This window comes from Oncorhynchus masou, chromosome 9 (genome assembly GCF_036934945.1).
Source record: "Oncorhynchus masou masou isolate Uvic2021 chromosome 9, UVic_Omas_1.1, whole genome shotgun sequence".
Taxonomy (NCBI): domain Eukaryota; kingdom Metazoa; phylum Chordata; class Actinopteri; order Salmoniformes; family Salmonidae; genus Oncorhynchus; species Oncorhynchus masou.
In genome coordinates this window covers 85,455,154-85,474,010 of record NC_088220.1, presented here as the reverse complement: position 1 = coordinate 85,474,010, position 18,857 = coordinate 85,455,154, and the positions used below count along the sequence as shown (strand labels likewise).

At 47.4% G+C, this 18,857-nt stretch overlaps 1 protein-coding gene across 4 annotated transcripts in view; it reads right to left on the bottom strand.

Annotated features, from left to right (window-relative positions):
* Positions 1–1,718: 1,718 nt before the first annotated feature.
* The window catches only part of tpst1 (tyrosylprotein sulfotransferase 1), a 95,001-nt gene continuing 77,862 nt past the window's right edge, over positions 1,719–18,857 (bottom strand). The window contains exons 4-6 of one of the 4 annotated variants that reach the window (XM_064975324.1): positions 4,412–4,462; positions 2,872–2,907; positions 1,719–2,432 (exon numbers count right to left, since the gene is read on the bottom strand). In XM_064975324.1, the coding sequence (XP_064831396.1) occupies positions 2,391–2,432; positions 2,872–2,907; positions 4,412–4,462 (129 nt within the window). In that variant the 3' untranslated portion in view covers positions 1,719–2,390. The other 3 variants (XM_064975326.1, XM_064975323.1, XM_064975325.1) reach the window with 3 other exon arrangements.

The window sequence follows — 18,857 nt, the reverse complement described above, 5'->3', positions numbered from 1 at the left end:
TTTTTTTCTCTCCAGAAAATCACATTGTAGGATTTTTAATGAATTTATTTGCAAATTATCCATTTTCTGGAAGAAAAAAAATTCTCATTTTGTCTGTCATAGTTGAAGTGTACCTATGATGAAAATTACAGGCCTCTCTCATCTTTAAGTGGGAGAACTTGCACAATTGGTGGCTGACTAAATACTTTTTTGCCCCACTGTATAGTGGATTTTAATGGGTTTCTTTTTTGTACCTTGTTTTTGGAGAACATTTTGTTACACCTCGTTGACTTGTGTTCTCTCACTTCTGATGAATTAGAAAATACAATTTCATTTCAAAATGATGTTTTGAAAAAAAGCCCAACGTTTGAATTGCAGAGTGTATTATATGTAAAAAAAGGATGCATCATTTGCATTGAATGTAATATGTATTACTATAAAATAAAAAAATATTGTTCCTTATTATTAAAAGATTTTAATTACTGGAGGCGGCTCATTGTAACTCATTTTCAACATTCAGGTTGCGTCCCAACCAGCACCCCGTTGTTCCATATATACACTGACCGTACAAAACATTAAGAACGCCTTCTCTTTCCACGACATTCACCTGGTCAGTCTATGAAACCTTATTGATGTCACGTGTTAAATCCACTTCAGTGCACATGAAAGGGGGAGGAGACGGGGTTAACGAAGGATTTTTAAGTCTTGAGACATGGATTGTGTATGTGTGCCATTCAGAGGGTGAATGGGGCAAGACCACATTTTTAAGCGTCTTTGAAACGGGGTATGGTAGTAGGTGCCTGGTGGCGCACCGGTTTTGAGTGTGTCAAGAACTGCAATGCTGCTGGGTTTTTCACACTCAACAGTTTCCTCTGAGGATCAAGAATGGTCCACCACCTAATGGACCTTCAGCCAGCATGGACCTTCAGCCAGCATGGACCTTCAGCCAGCATGGACCTTCAGCCAGCATGGACCTTCAGCCAGCATGGACCTTCTGCCAGCATGGACCTTCTGCCAGCATGGACCTTCAGCCAGCATGGACCTTCAGCCAGCATGGACCTTCTGCCAGCATGGACCTTCTGCCAGCATGGACCTTCTGCCAGCATGGACCTTCAGCCAGCATGGACCTTCTGCCAGCATGGACCTTCTGCCAGCATGGACCTTCTGCCAGCATGGACCTTCTGCCAGCATGGACCTTCTGCCAGCATGGACCTTCAGCCAGCATGGACCAGCATCCCTACGGAAACGTTTTCAAGTCCATGACCCGAGAGCAAAAAAAAAAAAAAAAAAAAAAAGGGTTTGCAACTCAATATTAGGAAGGTGTTCCTAGTGTTTTGTCCTCCGTTTTATAGTGAACTAATTCATGACAAGAGCCATAACTACATGCTCTATGAAGAATATACGATGAGACGCTGAGTGCTTTCTCATCCCCTGCTTGAATGAACACGGTTGCACCAATCACGTTATTGAGTTTAAGCTAGCTCTGGGCTAAAGTTAGGTGACGTTTGTAGTGGCTGTTTAGAGTAAACTGAAATATGGATTCCATTCTCCCCGGACCCACCCATAGACTACATTCAGTCTGAGGAACCGTCAAGTTGTCAAATTTTGGATTTCCCCCCCGTCTTCCTCAGCTGAAACCCTGTTTTTTTTTCTCCCTTCATTGCCGTGGTTTACGGCCATTTTACCACCCTCTTTTATAATTCATCAATACCATCTCTGTAAAAATAAAAAAAAACACGTTACAAAATGCCATCTTTATCACTGTCAATACTAGGATCTTGTACATCACAGTACCCATGGAATTGCACGATACAAAAAGGCATGAAAAAACAAAATGAAACATTAAAATAGATATAGCATCTTCAAAAAGCTAAATTTCATCTATAAATAACTGTACTTTTTTTTAGATTTACATTTAAAGTCCACTGTAGTTTCTTACAACAGAATCACAGATTTTTTTTTTATATATAGCCAGAAGAAAACTACAAATCCAGATGAGCATGGTGTGACAAGAATAGTGTTGCAAAATGCTGAAAAATTTTTGCTCAAATTTCAAAGTATTTTCCAGAAACCCTAGTTTCTAGGATTACAGATTTCTTGCTGAACTCCGGAATCTTCCAAATGAGATTTCTGGAAAAATCTAGGAAACTTTTGAAATTTGCCAGAATTTTGCAGCCCTAGACAAGAAAGAAACATAACGTAACATCAACATTTTCTGGTCACCATTTTAGTGACAAAACACATCATAATTCGTTTACAGTACAACATCGAAGGCCAAAAGAGTTCTCCAAGCCAAGGTGGTCCGGTCCCCACTGACACAGGCTAACGTGTGTGTGTGTGTGTGTGTAAAACGGTTATATCAAGTCGTGTCCATGGAAGAGCACGAAGGTCCCCAAAAGATGATGCTGAGTTTATTGGATATCTTCCTCTGTCCATCGCTGCCTAGTCTGGCTCTAAAACACACACAAAACACAGAGTTAGAAGTCTCACACAGACAGACAATGTATTTCACAAATCAGATGGAAACTTCCAGAAAGATGATGAATTCATCCCACGTGGAACCTTATTCCCTACGCCAGCAGCATACCACCCTGCATCCCACTGCTGGCTTGCTTTAAGCAGGGTCGGTCCCTGGATGGGAGACCAGATGCTGCTGGAAGTGGTGTTGGAGGGCCAGTAGGGGTCACTCTTTTCTTCTGGTCAATTTTTGTTTTACTCAAAGGAGAAGTTTAGGAAAAAGGACTTTAAGTTAAGCATCTATGGTGAGGGCTGGATCTATTAAGGGTATCTCCCTAAAAGGTCTGTTTCCTATGGAGTGCATCACTTTAGATCAGGACCCAGATAGGGAATAGACATTTGGGACTGAAGATTCAATTGGGTTATGCTACCCACCTGTGGCGGGTTAGGTTTCTCTGGAGTCTTCTGAAGCTGGAGAGAAGAAGAAGAAGAAGATAGACTTGTTAGACTTGTGGACATTATGGGAATTCTCTGGAAGAGAAGGATTGTTCATCTGCTTCTCCTAACTGGGTTGTAGGTTTCTCTGGAGTCTTCTGAAGCTGGAGAGAAGATGGGCATTATGGGAATTCTCTGGTCTGTGAGTGGAGTTGGAGGGATGATGCATTATGGGACTGTGTGTTGTAAATCAATGTTGGTGTCAAAAAGTATGAACTGTTGAAAAAGTCAAATTCATCATGGCTCTGCGCAACAACAACAACGACTGCAACAACAACAACAACAACCAACAACAACAACCACACCACGACTGCAACAACAACAACCACAACCACACTGCAACAACAACAACCACACAGCAGCAACAACAACCACACAACAACACAGCAACAACAACGACTGCAACAACAACAACCACAGCAACAACAACGACTGCAACAACAACAACCACAGCAACAACAACGACTGCAACAACAACAACAACCACACAACCAACACTGCAACAACAACAACCACAGCAACAAACAACAACAACAACAGCAACAACAACAGCAACAACAACGACTGCAACAACAACAAAACAACAACAACCACAGCAACAACAACGACTGCAACAACAACCACAGCAACAACAACGACTGCAACAACAACAACAACAACAACCATAGCAACAACAACAACCACACAACAACAACAACCACAGCAACAACAACAACCACAGCAACAACAACAACCACAGCAACCACAGCAACAACAACTGCAACAACAACACTGCAACAACAACAACAACAACTGCAACAACCACAGCAACAACAACAACCACAGCAACAACAACAACATCAACAACCACAGCAACAACAACATCAACAACCACAACAGCAACAACAACCAACCACAGCAACCACAGCAACAGCAACAGCAACAACAACCAACAACAACAACTGCAACAACCACAACCACAGCAACAACCACAGCAACAACAACAACAACCACAACAGCAACAACAACAACCAGCAACAACAACAACATCAACAACAACAGCAACACAGAATCAGTGTTCACAAGCTGTGTTTCTGGCAGCATGTTGTGTGTGCTTGCTGTCGCACGGTGGCAGTAGAACTCTTCCCCAGAAAACAACACATCAGTTCAGTGACGAATCAAAAAAAGGACCAACAGGAGACAGACAATGTGGGTAGCTCACAAATCGCTGAATGTGAGAGGAAGTGTTCCTAAAAACACGAACACAAAAAGGTGAGAAATGAGACCGGAGAACAACAGTCTAGACTACAGTACAACAGACAGAGAAACTTAGTCATAGACAGCTTGTCATCATGACCAACAACAACAAAAAACGAGACGAGAAATTCATGGAAAAAGCAGATGGAAAATTGTAACCAGATTTCCAATGAACAGCGGCCACCATTTTGCCACTAATATAGATAGCTGCAGAACATAACTACAGGCAGAATAGTTACTGTACCTGAGATTGTTCTCTTAGAAACTCAGGTAGCTGAAATTCACCTTTAAAGACCTGGGAACACAAAGGACTGGGTTTAGAGGCTAGGTAACATTTAAAGGCCTGGGAACACAAAGGACTGGGTTTAGAGGCTAGGTAACATTTAAAGGCCTGGGAACACAAAGGACTTGGTTTCAGAGGCTAGGTAACATTTAAGAACACAAAGGACTGGGTTTAGAGGCTAGGTAACATTTAAAGGCCTGGGAACACAAAGGACTGGGTTTAGAGGCTAGGTAACACCTGGGTTTAAAGCCTGGGAACACAAAGGACTGGTTTAGAGGCTAGGTAACATTTAAAGGCCTGGGAACACAAAGGACTGGGTTTAGAGGCTAGGTAACATTAAAGGCCTGGGTTTAACACAAAGGTAACATTTAAAGGCCTGGGAACACAAATGACTGGGTTTAGAGGCTAGGTAACATTTAAAGGCCTGGGAACACAAAGGACTGGGTTTAGAGGCTAGGTAACATTATAAGTCCTGGGTTTAGAGGCTAGGTAACATTTAAAGACCTGGGAACACAAAGGACTGGGTTTAGAGGCTAGGTAACATTATAAGCCCTGGGTTTAGAGGCTAGGTAACATTTAAAGGACTGGGAACACAAAGGCCTGGGTTTAGAGACTAGGTAACATTTAAAGACCTGGGAACACAAAGGACTGGGTTTAGAGGCTAGGTAACATTTAAAGGACTGGGAACACAAAGGACTGGGTTTAGAGGCTAGGTAACAGTCCTGGGTTTAAAGGACTGGGAACACAAAGGACTGGGTTTTAGAGGCTAGGTAACATTTAAAGGCCTGGGAACACAAAGGCCTGGGTTTAGAGGCTAGGTAACATTATAAGCCCTGGAACACAGAGGCTAGGTAACATTTAAAGGCCCTGGGAACACAAAGGCCTGGGTTTAGAGGCTAAGGTAACATTTAAAGGCCTGGGAACACAAATGACTGGGTTTAGAGGCTAGGTAACATTTAAAGTCCTGGGAACACAAAGGACTGGGTTTAGAGGCTAGGTAACATTTAAAGTCCTGGGAACACAAAGGACTGGGTTTAGAGGCTAGGTAACATTTAAAGGCCTGGGAACACAAAGGACTGGGTTCAGAGGTAAGGTTATTAAAGGAACACATGGGCAGCAGATCCAGATCTCCAGACCTTCAATCTCTATCCAACTACAGATCTAGGCAAACCAAAACTAAAGATTATGTGACTTAAAACCCTGATGAAACACGTTGGTTTTGACTTTAAACAACAAAGAAGCATTTTCATCAACTTCCTGTTTTCCAAGAGTTGCTGAATTTCCTCTTTACCTAAGATGATTCAACTCCACGTGATTCAAACTTTCTCCTGTTATCTTGTAATCAGTTATAAAGCTTCGGCTCTGGCGTCAATGTATCTATGTGTCCACTTCCTCTCACTAAGTCCAGCAGGATTAAGGCAGTGTAACTTTAACACTGCTGTTCTGATTGACTGGTATTTTCCAGAGGCTCAGGAAACAATGACAGTCTCCTTTACAGGTCTGGCTAAGGAAACAATGACTGGGTCTCCTTGACAGGTCTGGCTAAGGAAACATTGACAGTCTCCTTGACAGGTCTGGCTAAGGAAACATTGACAGTCTCCCGTTTAGGCAGGTCTGGCTAAGGAAACATTGACAGTCTTCCTGGGAGACAGGTCTGGCAGGAAACATTGACAGTCTAGAGGCAGGTCTGGCTAAGGAACACATTGACAGTCTTGACAGGTCTGGCTAAGGAATCATTGACAGTCTCCTTCGACAGGTCTGGTTTAGAGAAACATTGACAGTCTTCCGAGACAGGTCTGGCTAAGGAAACATTGACAGTCTCCCGGACAGGTCTGGCTAAGGAAACATTGACAGCCTCCCGAAGACAGGTCTGGCTAAGGAAACATTGACAGTCTCCTGGGAACAAAGAAACATTGACAGTCTCCTTCGACAGGTCTGGCTAAGGAAACATTGACAGTCTCCTTCGACAGGTCTGGCTAAGGAAACATTGACAGTCTCCTTCGACAGGTCTGGCTAAGGAAACATTGACAGTCTCCTTCGACAGGTCTGGCTAAGGAAACATTGACAGTCTCCTTCGACAGGTCTGGCTAAGGAAACAGCGACAGTCTCCCGAGACAGGTCTGGCTCAGGAAACAGCGACAGTCTCCCGAGACAGGTCTGGCTAAGGAAACATTGACAGCCTCCTTCGACAGGTCTGGCTAAGGAAACATTGACAGCCTCCTTCGACAGGTCTGGCTAAGGATGGGAACATTGACAGCCTCCTTAACAGGTCTGGCTAAGGAAACTGACAGCCTGGGTTTCGACAGGTCTGGCTAAGGAAACATTGACAGTCTCCCGAGACAGGTCTGGCTAAGGAAACATTGACAGTCTCCTTCGACAGGTCTGGCTAAGGAAACATTGACAGTCTCCCGAGACAGGTCTGGCTAAGGAAACATTGACAGTCTCCCGAGACAGGTCTGGCTAAGGTAACATTGACAGTCTTCTTCGACAGGTCTGGCTAAGGAAACATTGACAGTCTCCTTCGACAGGTCTGGCTAAGGAAACATTGACAGTCTCCCGAGACAGGTCTGGCTAGGGAAACATTGACAGTCTCCCGAGACAGGTCTGGCTAAGGTAACATTGACAGTCTTCTTCGACAGGTCTGGCTAAGGAAACATTGACAGTCTCCTTCGACAGGTCTGGCTAAGGAAACAGTGACAGTCTCCCGAGACAGGTCTGGCTAAGGAAACAGTGACAGTCTCCCGAGACAGGTCTGGCTAAGGAAACATTGACAGTCTCCCGAGACAGGTATGGCTAAGGAAACATTGACAGTCTCCTTCGACAGGTCTGGCTAAGGAAACATTGACAGTCTCCCGAGGCAGGTCTGGCTAAGGAAACATTGACAGTCTTCCGAGACAGGTCTGGCTAAGGAAACATTGACAGTCTCCCGAGACAGGTCTGGCTTAGGAAACATTGACAGTCTTCCGAGACAGGTCTGGCTAAGGAAACATTGACAGTCTCCCGAGACAGGTCTGGCTAAGGAAACATTGACAGTCTCCCGAGACAGGTCTGGCTAAGGAAACATTGACAGTCTCCTTCGACAGGTCTGGCTAAGGAAACATTGACAGTCTCCTTCGACAGGTCTGGCTAAGGAAACATTGACAGTCTCCTTCGACAGGTCTGGCTAAGGAAACATTGACAGTCTCCTTCGACAGGTCTGGCTAAGGAAACATTGACAGTCTCCTTCGACAGGTCTGGCTAAGGAAACATTGACAGTCTCCTTCGACAGGTCTGGCTAAGGAAACATTGACAGTCTCCCGAGACAGGTCTGGCTAAGGAAACATTGACAGTCTCCCGAGACAGGTCTGGCTAAGGAAACATTGACAGTCTCCTTCGACAGGTCTGGCTAAGGAAACATTGACAGCCTCCTTCGACAGGTCTGGCTAAGGAAACATTGACAGCCTCCTTCGACAGGTCTGGCTAAGGAAACATTGACAGCCTCCTTCGACAGGTCTGGCTAAGGAAACATTGACAGTCTCCTTCGACAGGTCTGGCTAAGGAAACATTGACAGTCTCCTTCGACAGGTCTGGCTAAGGAAACATTGACAGTCTCCCGAGACAGGTCTGGCTAAGGAAACATTGACAGTCTCCCGAGACAGGTCTGGCTAAGGTAACATTGACAGTCTTCTTCGACAGGTCTGGCTAAGGAAACATTGACAGTCTCCTTCGACAGGTCTGGCTAAGGAAACATTGACAGTCTCCCGAGACAGGTCTGGCTAAGGAAACATTGACAGTCTCCCGAGACAGGTCTGGCTAAGGTAACATTGACAGTCTTCGAGACAGGTCTGGCTAAGGAAACATTGACAGTCTCCTTCGACAGGTCTGGCTAAGGAAACAGTGACAGTCTCCCGAGACAGGTCTGGCTAAGGAAACAGTGACAGTCTCCCGAGACAGGTCTGGCTAAGGAAACATTGACAGTCTCCCGAGACAGGTATGGCTAAGGAAACAATGACAGTCTCCTTCGACAGGTCTGGCTAAGGAAACAATGACAGTCTCCCGAGGCAGGTCTGGCTAAGGAAACATTGACAGTCTCCCGAGACAGGTCTGGCTAAGGTAACATTGACAGTCTTCTTTGACAGGTCTGGCTAAGGAAACATTGACAGTCTCCTTCGACAGGTCTGGCTAAGGAAACATTGACAGTCTCCCGAGACAGGTCTGGCTAAGGAAACATTGACAGTCTCCCGAGACAGGTCTGGCTAAGGAAACATTGACAGTCTCCCGAGACAGGTCTGGCTAAGGAAACATTGACAGTCTCCCCGAGACAGGTCTGGCTAAGGAAACATTGACAGTCTCCTGCGACAGGTCTGGCTAAGGAAACATTGACAGTCTCCCGAGGCAGGTCTGGCTAAGGAAACATTGACAGTCTCCTGAGACAGGTCTTGGCATGTTAGTGACTTAGAAGCTCTGTATTCAGTACACATGTGAGTAAGTCCTTCCCCCCGTCTCAACGATGGGGAGAGTGTTTAACTGGGGACTTGTCACAGTATTCAGAGATGACAATAGAGAGAAGAGAGAGCGAGAGAGAGAGCGAGAGAAGAGAAGAAAAAGAGCAAGAGAAGAGAGAGAGAGAGACAAGAGAGAGGAGGAGAAGCGAGAGAGAAAAGAGTGCGAGGAGTTGGCCAGCACTGAAGCCCAGAACAGCAAAGGCAGGGGGAAGAGAAAGAGGCAGACAGACTAGAGAAAGACAGACAGACAGTATACAGAGAGACAGACTACAGAGAGTGGAGGAGAGAGCATAAGAGTGACAGAGCCACAGAGAGAGGGAGAGGTGGAGGGAGAGCAGGGCATGAATGGGTTACGGTTATCCTGTTCTCATACAGTAGGAAGCAGCCAACATGTCGACATCTGGCTGACGGAGCATTTCAAAGTACCGTGTCCACAGAGGGACAACATCAGAGAGAGAGGATGCCGATAAGGAGAGAGAGAGAGAGGAGGGAGAGAGATAGGGAGAGAAGGAGAGAGAGAAGGAGAGAGAGGAGGGAAGAAGGGGAGAGAGGAAAGGAGGGTCAGTGTCCTTAAACAGGGTCAGAGTGACCTCATATCCTGGCTTTCACTACTGGCTTTGCAGTGTGTGTGTGTGTGCATTGCTATGTCTCGGCTGACCTCATTCTAAGATGAAGACTCCTGTCTTAGCTTCTCAGGGGATGAAGACTCTCCTGTCTTAGATCTAAGATGAAGACTCTCTGTCTGATCTTGGCCAGCAGGAGATAAACTCTCCTGGCCCAGGGGATGAAGACTCTCCTGTCTTAGATAAACTCCTGGCCCAGGAGATGAAGACTCTCCTGACTCTCCTGTCTTAGATAAACTCCTGGCCCAGGAGATGAAGACTCTCCTGTCTAGATAAACTCCTGGCCCAGGAGACAAGACTCTCCTGTCGACAGATAAACTCTTATCACTTCTTCATCCAAATACAGTGAGAGAGGAAGAGGAAAGTAGCTAGACATGACAGAGAGAGGCAGAGAAGACACGACAGGAGAGGAGTAGTTCTGAGTAGCTAGACATGACAGAGAGGAGGCAGTTCTGTAGCTAGACATGACAGACAGAGAGGACAGTTCTGAGTAGCTAGACAGAGAGGAGGCAGTTCTGAGTAGCTAGACATGACAGACAGAGAGGAGGTAGTTCTGAGTAGCTAGACATGACAGACAGAGAGGAGGTAGTTCTGAGTAGCAGACATGACAGACAGAGGAGGTAGTTCTGAGCCGAGACAGACAGAGAGGAGGTAGTTCTGAGTAGCTAGACATGACAGACAGACAGGAGGTAGTTCTGAGTAGCTAAGACATGACAGAGAGGAGGTAGTTCTGAGTAGCTAGACACGACAGACAGAGAGGAGGTAGTTCTGAGTAGCTAGACATGACTAGCAGACATGACAGGAGGTAGTTCTGAGAGCTAGACATGACAGACAGTTCTAAGAGTAGCTAGACAGACAGACAGAGAGGACAGTAGTTCTGAGTAGCATGAGACACTGAGTAGCTAGACATGACAGACAGAGGAGGTAGTTCTGGTAGCTAGACAGAGAGGAGGTAGTTCTGAGTAGCTGAAAGACAGACAGAGAGGAGGTAGTTCTGAGTAGCTAGACATGACAGACAGACAGGAGGTAGTTCTGAGTAGCTAGACATGACAGAGAGAGGAGGTAGTTCTGTAGCTAGACATGACAGACAGAGAGGAGGCAGTTCTGACAGGTAGCTAGACAGAGAGGAGGTAGTTCTGAGTAGCTAGACATGACAGACTAAGAAAGAGGAGTAGTTCTGAGTAGAGACATGACAGAGAGATGAGGTAGTTCTGAGTAGCTAGACATGACAGACAGAGAGGAGGTAGTTCTGAGTAGCTAGACATGACAGACAGAGAGGAGGTAGTTCTGAGTAGCTAGACATGACAGACAGAGAGGAGAGTTCACTAGACATGACAGAGAGGAGGTAGTTCTGAGTAGGAGACATGACAGAGAGGAAGTAGTTCTGAGTAGCTAGACATGACAGAGAGGAGGTAGTTCTGAGTAGCTAGACATGACAGACAGAGAGGAGGTAGTTCTGAGTAGCTAGACATGACAGACAGAGAGGAGGTAGTTCTGAGTAGACATGACAGACAGAGAGGCAGTTCTGAGTAGCTAGACACGACAGACAGAGAGGAGGTAGTTCTGAGTAGCTAGACACGACAGACAGAGAGGAGGTAGTTCTGAGTAGCTAGACATGACAGAGAGGAGGAGGTAGTTCTGAGTAGCTAGACAGAGAGGAGGTAGTTCTGAGTAGCTAGACACGACAGACAGAGAGGAGGTAGTTCTGAGTAGCTAGACATGACAGACAGACAGGAGGTAGTTCTGAGTAGCTAGACATGACAGAGAGAGAGGAGGTAGTTCTGAGTAGCTAGACATGACAGACAGAGAGGAGGCAGTTCTGAGTAGCTAGACAGAGAGGAGGTAGTTCTGAGTAGCTAGACATGACAGACAGAGAGGAGGTAGTTCTGAGTAGCTAGACATGACAGACAGAGAGGAGGTAGTTCTGAGTAGCTAGACAGACAGAGAGGAGGCAGTTCTGAGTAGCTAGACAGAGAGGAGGTAGTTCTGAGTAGCTAGACATGACAGACAGAGAGGAGGTAGTTCTGAGTAGCTAGACATGACAGACAGAGAGGAGGTAGTTCTGAGTAGCTAGACATGACAGACAGAGAGGAGGTAGTTCTGAGTAGCTAGACAGACAGAGAGGAGGTAGTTCTGTAGCTAGACAGAGGAGGTAGTTCTGAGTAGCTAGACATGACAGACAGTTCTGAGTAGCTAGACATGACAGACAGAGAGGAGGTAGTTCTGAGTAGCTAGACATGACAGACAGAGAGGAGGTAGTTCTGAGTAGCTAGACATGACAGACAGAGGAGGCAGTTCTGAGTAGCTAGACATGACAGACAGAGAGGAGGTAGTTCTGAGTAGCTAGACATGACAGACAGAGAGGAGGTAGTTCTGAGTAGCTAGACATGACAGACAGAGAGGAGGTAGTTCTGAGTAGCTAGACATGACAGACAGAGAGGAGGTAGTTCTGAGTAGCTAGACATGACAGACAGAGAGGAGGTAGTTCTGAGTAGCTAGACAGAGAGGAGGTAGTTCTGAGTAGCTAGACACGACAGACAGAGAGGAGGTAGTTCTGAGTAGCTAGACATGACAGACAGAGAGGAGGTAGTTCTGAGTAGCGAGACACGACAGACAGAGAGGAGGTAGTTCAGACAGACAGAGAGGAGGTAGTTCTGAGTAGCTAGACATGACAGACAGAGGAGGTAGTTCTGAGTAGCTAGACATGACAGACAGAGAGGAGGTAGTTCTGAGTAGCTAGACATGACAGACAGTTCTGAGTAGCAGACAGAGAGGAGGTAGTTCTGAGTAGCTAGACAGACAGAGAGGAGGTAGTTCTGAGTAGCTAGACACGACAGACAGAGAGGAGGTAGTTCTGAGTAGCTAGACACGACAGACAGAGAGGAGGTAGTTCTGAGTAGCTAGACAGAGAGGAGGTAGTTCTGAGTAGCTAGACAGAGAGGAGGTAGTTCTGAGTAGCTAGACATGACAAACAGAGAGGAGGTAGTTCTGAGTAGCTAGACACGACAGACAGAGAGGAGGTAGTTCTGAGTAGCTAGACACGACAGACAGAGAGGAGGTAGTTCTGAGTAGCTAGACAGACAGAGAGGAGGTAGTTCTGAGTAGCTAGACAGAGAGGAGGTAGTTCTGAGTAGCTAGACATGACAGACAGAGAGGAGGTAGTTCTGAGTAGCTAGACATGACAGACAGAGAGGAGGTAGTTCTGAGTAGCTAGACACGACAGACAGAGAGGAGGTAGTTCTGAGTAGCTAGACACGACAGACAGAGAGGAGGTAGTTCTGAGTAGCTAGACAGAGAGGAGGTAGTTCTGAGCTAGACAGAGAGGAGGTAGTTCTGAGTAGCTAGACACGACAGACAGAGAGGAGGTAGTTCTGAGTAGCTAGACAGAGAGGAGGTAGTTCTGAGTAGCTAGACAGAGAGGAGGTAGTTCTGAGTAGCTAGACAGAGAGGAGGTAGTTCTGAGTAGCTAGACATGACAGACAGAGAGGAGGTAGTTCTGAGTAGCTAGACATGACAGACAGAGAGGAGGTAGTTCTGAGTAGCTAGACAGAGAGGAGGTAGTTCTGAGTAGCTAGACATGACAGACAGAGAGGAGGTAGTTCTGAGTAGCTAGACATGACAGACAGAGAGGAGGTAGTTCTGAGTAGCTAGACATGACAGACAGAGAGGAGGTAGTTCTGAGAGTAGCTGACAGACAGAGAGGAGGTAGTTCTGAGTAGCTAGACATGACAGACAGAGAGGAGGTAGTTCTGAGTAGTAGACTGACAGACAGAGAGGAGGTAGTTCTGAGTAGCTAGACATGACAGACAGAGAGGAGGTAGTTCTGAGTAGTGAGACACGACAGACAGAGAGGAGGTAGTTCTGAGTAGCTAGACAGAGAGGAGGCAGTTCTGAGTAGCTAGACAGAGAGGAGGTAGTTCTGAGTAGCTAGACACGACAGACAGAGAGGAGGCAGTTCTGAGTAGCTAGACAGAGAGGAGGCAGTTCTGAGTAGCTAGACAGAGAGGAGGTAGTTCTGAGTAGCTAGACAGAGAGGAGGTAGTTCTGAGTAGCTAGACAGAGAGGAGGTAGTTCTGAGTAGCTAGACAGAGAGGAGGCAGTTCTGAGTAGCTAGACACGACAGAGAGGAGGCAGTTCTGAGTAGCTAGACAGAGAGGAGGCAGTTCTGAGTAGCTAGACAGAGAGGAGGTAGTTCTGAGTAGCTAGACATGACAGACAGAGAGGAGGTAGTTCTGAGTAGCTAGACAGAGAGGAGGTAGTTCTGAGTAGCGAGACACGACAGACAGAGAGGAGGTAGTTCTGAGTAGCTAGACAGAGAGGAGGTAGTTCTGAGTAGCTAGACAGAGAGGAGGTAGTTCTGAGTAGCTAGACACGACAGACAGAGAGGAGGTAGTTCTGAGTAGCTAGACATGAGGTAGTTCTGAGTAGCTAGACAGAGAGGAGGTAGTTCTGAGTAGCTAGACAGAGAGGAGGCAGTTCTGAGTAGCTAGACACGACAGAGAGGAGGCAGTTCTGAGTAGCTAGACACGACAGACAGAGAGGAGGTAGTTCTGAGTAGCTAGACAGAGAGGAGGTAGTTCTGAGTAGCTAGACAGAGAGGAGGCAGTTCTGAGTAGCTAGACACGACAGACAGAGAGGAGGCAGTTCTGAGTAGCTAGACATGACAGACAGAGAGGAGGTAGTTCTGAGTAGCTAGACATGAGTTCTGAGAGCTAGACAGAGAGGAGGTAGTTCTGAGCTAGACATGACAGACAGAGAGGAGGTAGTTCTGAGTAGCTAGACACGACAGACAGAGGAGGCAGTTCTGAGTAGCTAGACATGACAGACAGAGAGGAGGTAGTTCTGAGTAGCTAGACAGAGAGGAGGTAGTTCTGAGTAGCTAGACATGACAGAGAGGAGGCAGTTCTGAGTAGCTAGACACGACAGACAGAGAGGAGGCAGTTCTGAGTAGCTAGAGACGACAGACAGAGAGGAGGTAGTTCTGAGTAGCTAGACACGACAGAGAGGAGGTAGTTCTGAGTAGCTAGACACGACAGACAGAGAGGAGGCAGTTCTGAGTAGCTAGACAGAGAGGAGGCAGTTCTGAGTAGCTAGACAGAGAGGAGGTAGTTCTGAGTAGCTAGACAGAGAGGAGGTAGTTCTGAGTAGCTAGACAGAGAGGAGGTAGTTCTGAGTAGCTAGACACGACAGAGAGGAGGCAGTTCTGAGTAGCTAGACAGAGAGGAGGCAGTTCTGAGTAGCTAGACAGAGAGGAGGTAGTTCTGAGTAGCTAGACAGAGAGGAGGTAGTTCTGAGTAGCTAGACACGACAGACAGAGAGGAGGTAGTTCTGAGTAGCTAGACACGACAGACAGAGAGGAGGCAGTTCTGAGTAGCTAGACACGACAGACAGAGAGGAGGCAGTTCTGAGTAGCTAGACACGACAGACAGAGAGGAGGCAGTTCTGAGTAGCTAGACACGACAGAGAGGGAGGAGGCAGTTCTGAGTAGCTAGACACGACAGAGAGGGAGGAGGCAGTTCTGAGTAGCTAGACACGACAGAGAGGGAGGAGGCAGTTCTGAGTAGCTAGACACGACAGACAGGGAGCGTTAACAACCTCTTCTGAACATGGTTCCAAACTGGAACACAACACTGTCTGTTTTTCCATATGTTCTGGTGTGGTACTGTACTTAACAGAACCCTGCGTCAGGCTGTGACCAGGATGCTCTGAGAGGAGAGGGCATACTTCAGGGAGAGTCACAGAAGAGCTCTACTTGTCAAACCACCACAGGCTTGGCACCAACCTGCTGGATGGATTCCTCGAACCCAGCCACGAGGCTGGAGCCGCCTGGTGTTGCCCTGCCCTTAGGCTCCCTGTGGGTGTGGCTGCTTGACTGGCTTAGTTGGTGCCTGGGAATGCCCAAATAGCACCCTATTCCCTATGGGTTCTGGTCACAAGTAGTGCACTTTATAGGGAATAGGTTGCCATTTGGGATATATCCTGGAACTGTACCCTGGGTGAGGCTGTGCCACGGTGGAATCTCTCTCTCTCCCCCCTCTCTCCCCTCCCCCTTCCACACAACTCAGACGATTTCATCAAACTCTAGTTCATTCCTGAGAAGTGATGAGGAAAATCAAACCGCTGACTTTACCCTGAGGCCAGTAACCAAGGGCTGAGATATTTACCCTGAGGCCAGTAACCAAGGGCTGAGATATTGACCCTGAGGCCAGTAACCAAGGGCTGAGATATTTACCCTGAGGCCAGTAACCAAGGGCTGAGATATTGACCCTGAGGCCAGTAACCAAGGGCTGAGATATTGACCCTGAGGCCAGTAACCAAGGGCTGAGATATTGACCCTGAGGCCAGTAACCAAGGGCTGAGATATTTACCCTGAGGCCAGTAACCAAGGGCTGAGATATTTACCCTGAGGCCAGTAACCAAGGGCTGAGATATTGACCCTGAGGCCAGTAACCAAGGGCTGAGATATTTACCCTGAGGCCAGTAACCAAGGGCTGAGATATTGACCCTGAGGCCAGTAACCAAGGGCTGAGATATTGACCCTGAGGCCAGTAACCAAGGGCTGAGATATTTACCCCGAGAATAGCTCTGAAATCAAGTATTTACACAAGAAACCCTGACGCAAACCAGCTCTGACAAAAACTCCACAACAAACGTTGACGAACGCTGGCGATTCAACATGTCGAATAGTCAGGAAATTAACAGAAAATGGACCTCCGGTGTTCTGTGGTCAGACACGTTGCTTTGATTCGTTTACAGCTGCACCTACGCCATTGACCGCTCATGGTTCCAATCACCAAATGGATCTCTGTGTATTGACAACTGGACACCATAGGTTCATAAGGTTTCTCTCCATTCATTCTCAACCTCATCATCATGGTCTTCTCAGTGTTGCTTTGGAGCGGGCGGGGAGACCAGAGAACATATGGATCTCTTTGTCATCATGGATCAGAGACCATGCAAAGCCACTTAAAAGATATTGATTGTGTCTTTGGAGCTCATCCAGGAGTCAATCATTTACATTTAGGAACGGAACGGGACCAGAAGTTACATTTAGGAGTGGAACGGGACCAGAAGTTACATTTAGGAACGGGACCAGAAGTTACATTTAGGAACGGGACCAGAAGTTACATTTAGGAACAGAACGGGACCAGGAGTTACATTTAGGAACAGGACCAGAAGTTACATTTAGGAGTGGAACGGGACCAGGAGTTACATTTAGGAGTGGAATGGGACCAGAAGTTTGACCTGGGCATTTCTTACACACCGGCACTAAGTCTAGACAGGCCCAAATGACCATTTAGACAGGCCCATGGGCTGAAGATGCCTGAATTGCCGCGGGCAGTCTGTTTCTGTTTACAGCAGGTAGCCTAGTGGTTAGAGTGTAGAGGAGGCAGGTAGCCTAGTGGTTAGAGTGTAGAGGAGGCAGGTAGCCTAGTGGTTAGAGTGTAGAGGAGGCAGGCAGCCTAGTGGTTAGAGTGTAGAGGAGGCAGGCAGCCTAGTGGTTAGAGTGTAGAGGAGGCAGGCAGCCTAGTGGTTAGAGTGTAGAGGAGGCAGGTAGCCTAGTGGTTAGAGTGTAGAGGAGGCTGGTAGCCTAGTGGTTAGAGTGTAGAGGAGGCAGGTAGCCTAGTGGTTAGAGTGTAGAGGAGGCAGGTAGCCTAGTGGTTAGAGTGTGGAGGAGGCAGGTAGCCTAGTGGTTAGAGTGTAGAGGAGGCAGGTAGCCTAGTGGTTAGAGTGTAGAGGTGGCAGGTAGCCTAGTGGTTAGAGTGTAGAGGAGGCAGGTAGCCTAGTGGTTAGAGTATAGAGGAGGCAGGTAGCCTCGTGGTTAGAGTGTAGAGGTGGCAGGTAGCCTAGTGGTTAGAGTGTAGAGGAGGCAGGTAGCCTAGTGGTTAGAGTGTAGAGGTGGCAGGTAGCCTAGTGGTTAGAGTGTAGAGGTGGCAGGTAGCCTAGTGGTTAGAGTATAGAGGAGGCAGGTAGCCTCGTGGTTAGAGTGTAGAGGTGGCAGGTAGCCTAGTGGTTAGAGTGTAGAGGAGGCAGGTAGCCTAGTGGTTAGAGTGTAGAGGAGACAGGTAGCCTAGTGGTTAGAGTGTAGAGGAGGCAGGTAGCCTAGTGGTTAGAGTGTAGAGGAGGCAGGTAGTCTAGTGGTTAGAGTGTAGAGGAGGCAGGTAGCCTCGTGGTTAGAGTGTAGAGGAGGCAGGTAGCCTCGTGGTTAGAGTGTAGAGGAGGCAGGTAGCCTCACGGTTAGAGTGTAGAGGAGGCAGGTAGCCTCATGGTTAGAGTGTAGAGGAGGCAGGTAGCCTAGTGGTTAGAGTGTAGAGGAGGCAGGTAGCCTAGTGGTTAGAGTGTAGAGGCGGCAGGTAGCCTCGTGGTTAGAGTGTAGAGGAGGCAGGTAGCCTAGTGGTTAGAGTGTAGAGGAGGTAGCGTAGCCTAGTGGTTAGAGTGTAGAGGAGGCAGGTAGCCTCGTGGTTAGAGTGTAGAGGAGGCAGGTAGACTAGTGGTTAGAGTGTAGAGGAGGCAGGTAGACTAGTGGTTAGAGTGTAGAGGAGACAGGTAGCCTAGTGGTTAAAGTGTAGAGGAGGCAGGTAGCCTAGTGGTTAGAGTGTAGAGGAGGCAGGTAGCCTAGTGGTTAGAGTGTAGAGGTGGCAGGTAGCCTAGTGGTTAGTGTAGAGGAGGCAGGTAGCCTAGTGGTTAGAGTATAGAGGAGGCAGGTAGCCTCGTGGTTAGAGTGTAGAGGTGGCAGGTAGCCTAGTGGTTAGAGTGTAGAGGAGGCAGGTAGCCTAGTGGTTAGAGTGTAGAGGAGACAGGTAGCCTAGTGGTTAGAGTGTAGAGGAGGCAGGTAGCCTAGTGGTTAGAGTGTAGAGGAGGCAGGTAGTCTAGTGGTTAGAGTGTAGAGGAGGCAGGTAGCCTCGTGGTTAGAGTGTAGAGGAGGCAGGTAGCCTCGTGGTTAGAGTGTAGAGGAGGCAGGTAGCCTCATGGTTAGAGTGTAGAGGAGGCAGGTAGCCTAGTGGTTAGAGTGTAGAGGAGGCAGGTAGCCTAGTGGTTAGAGTGTAGAGGAGGCAGGTAGCCTAGTGGTTAGAGTGTAGAAGTGGCAGGTAGCCTAGTGGTTAGAGTGTAGAGGAGGCAGGTAGCCTAGTGGTTAGAGTGTAGAGGTGTAAAGATTTGTCGTTCTGCCCCTGAACAGGCAGTTAACCCACTGTTCCTAGACCCTCATTGAAAATAAGAATTTGTTCTTAACTGACCTACCTAGTTAAATAAAGTTACAAAAAATAAAATTAAAATAACCAGTCTGTTTCAGCCCAGCCT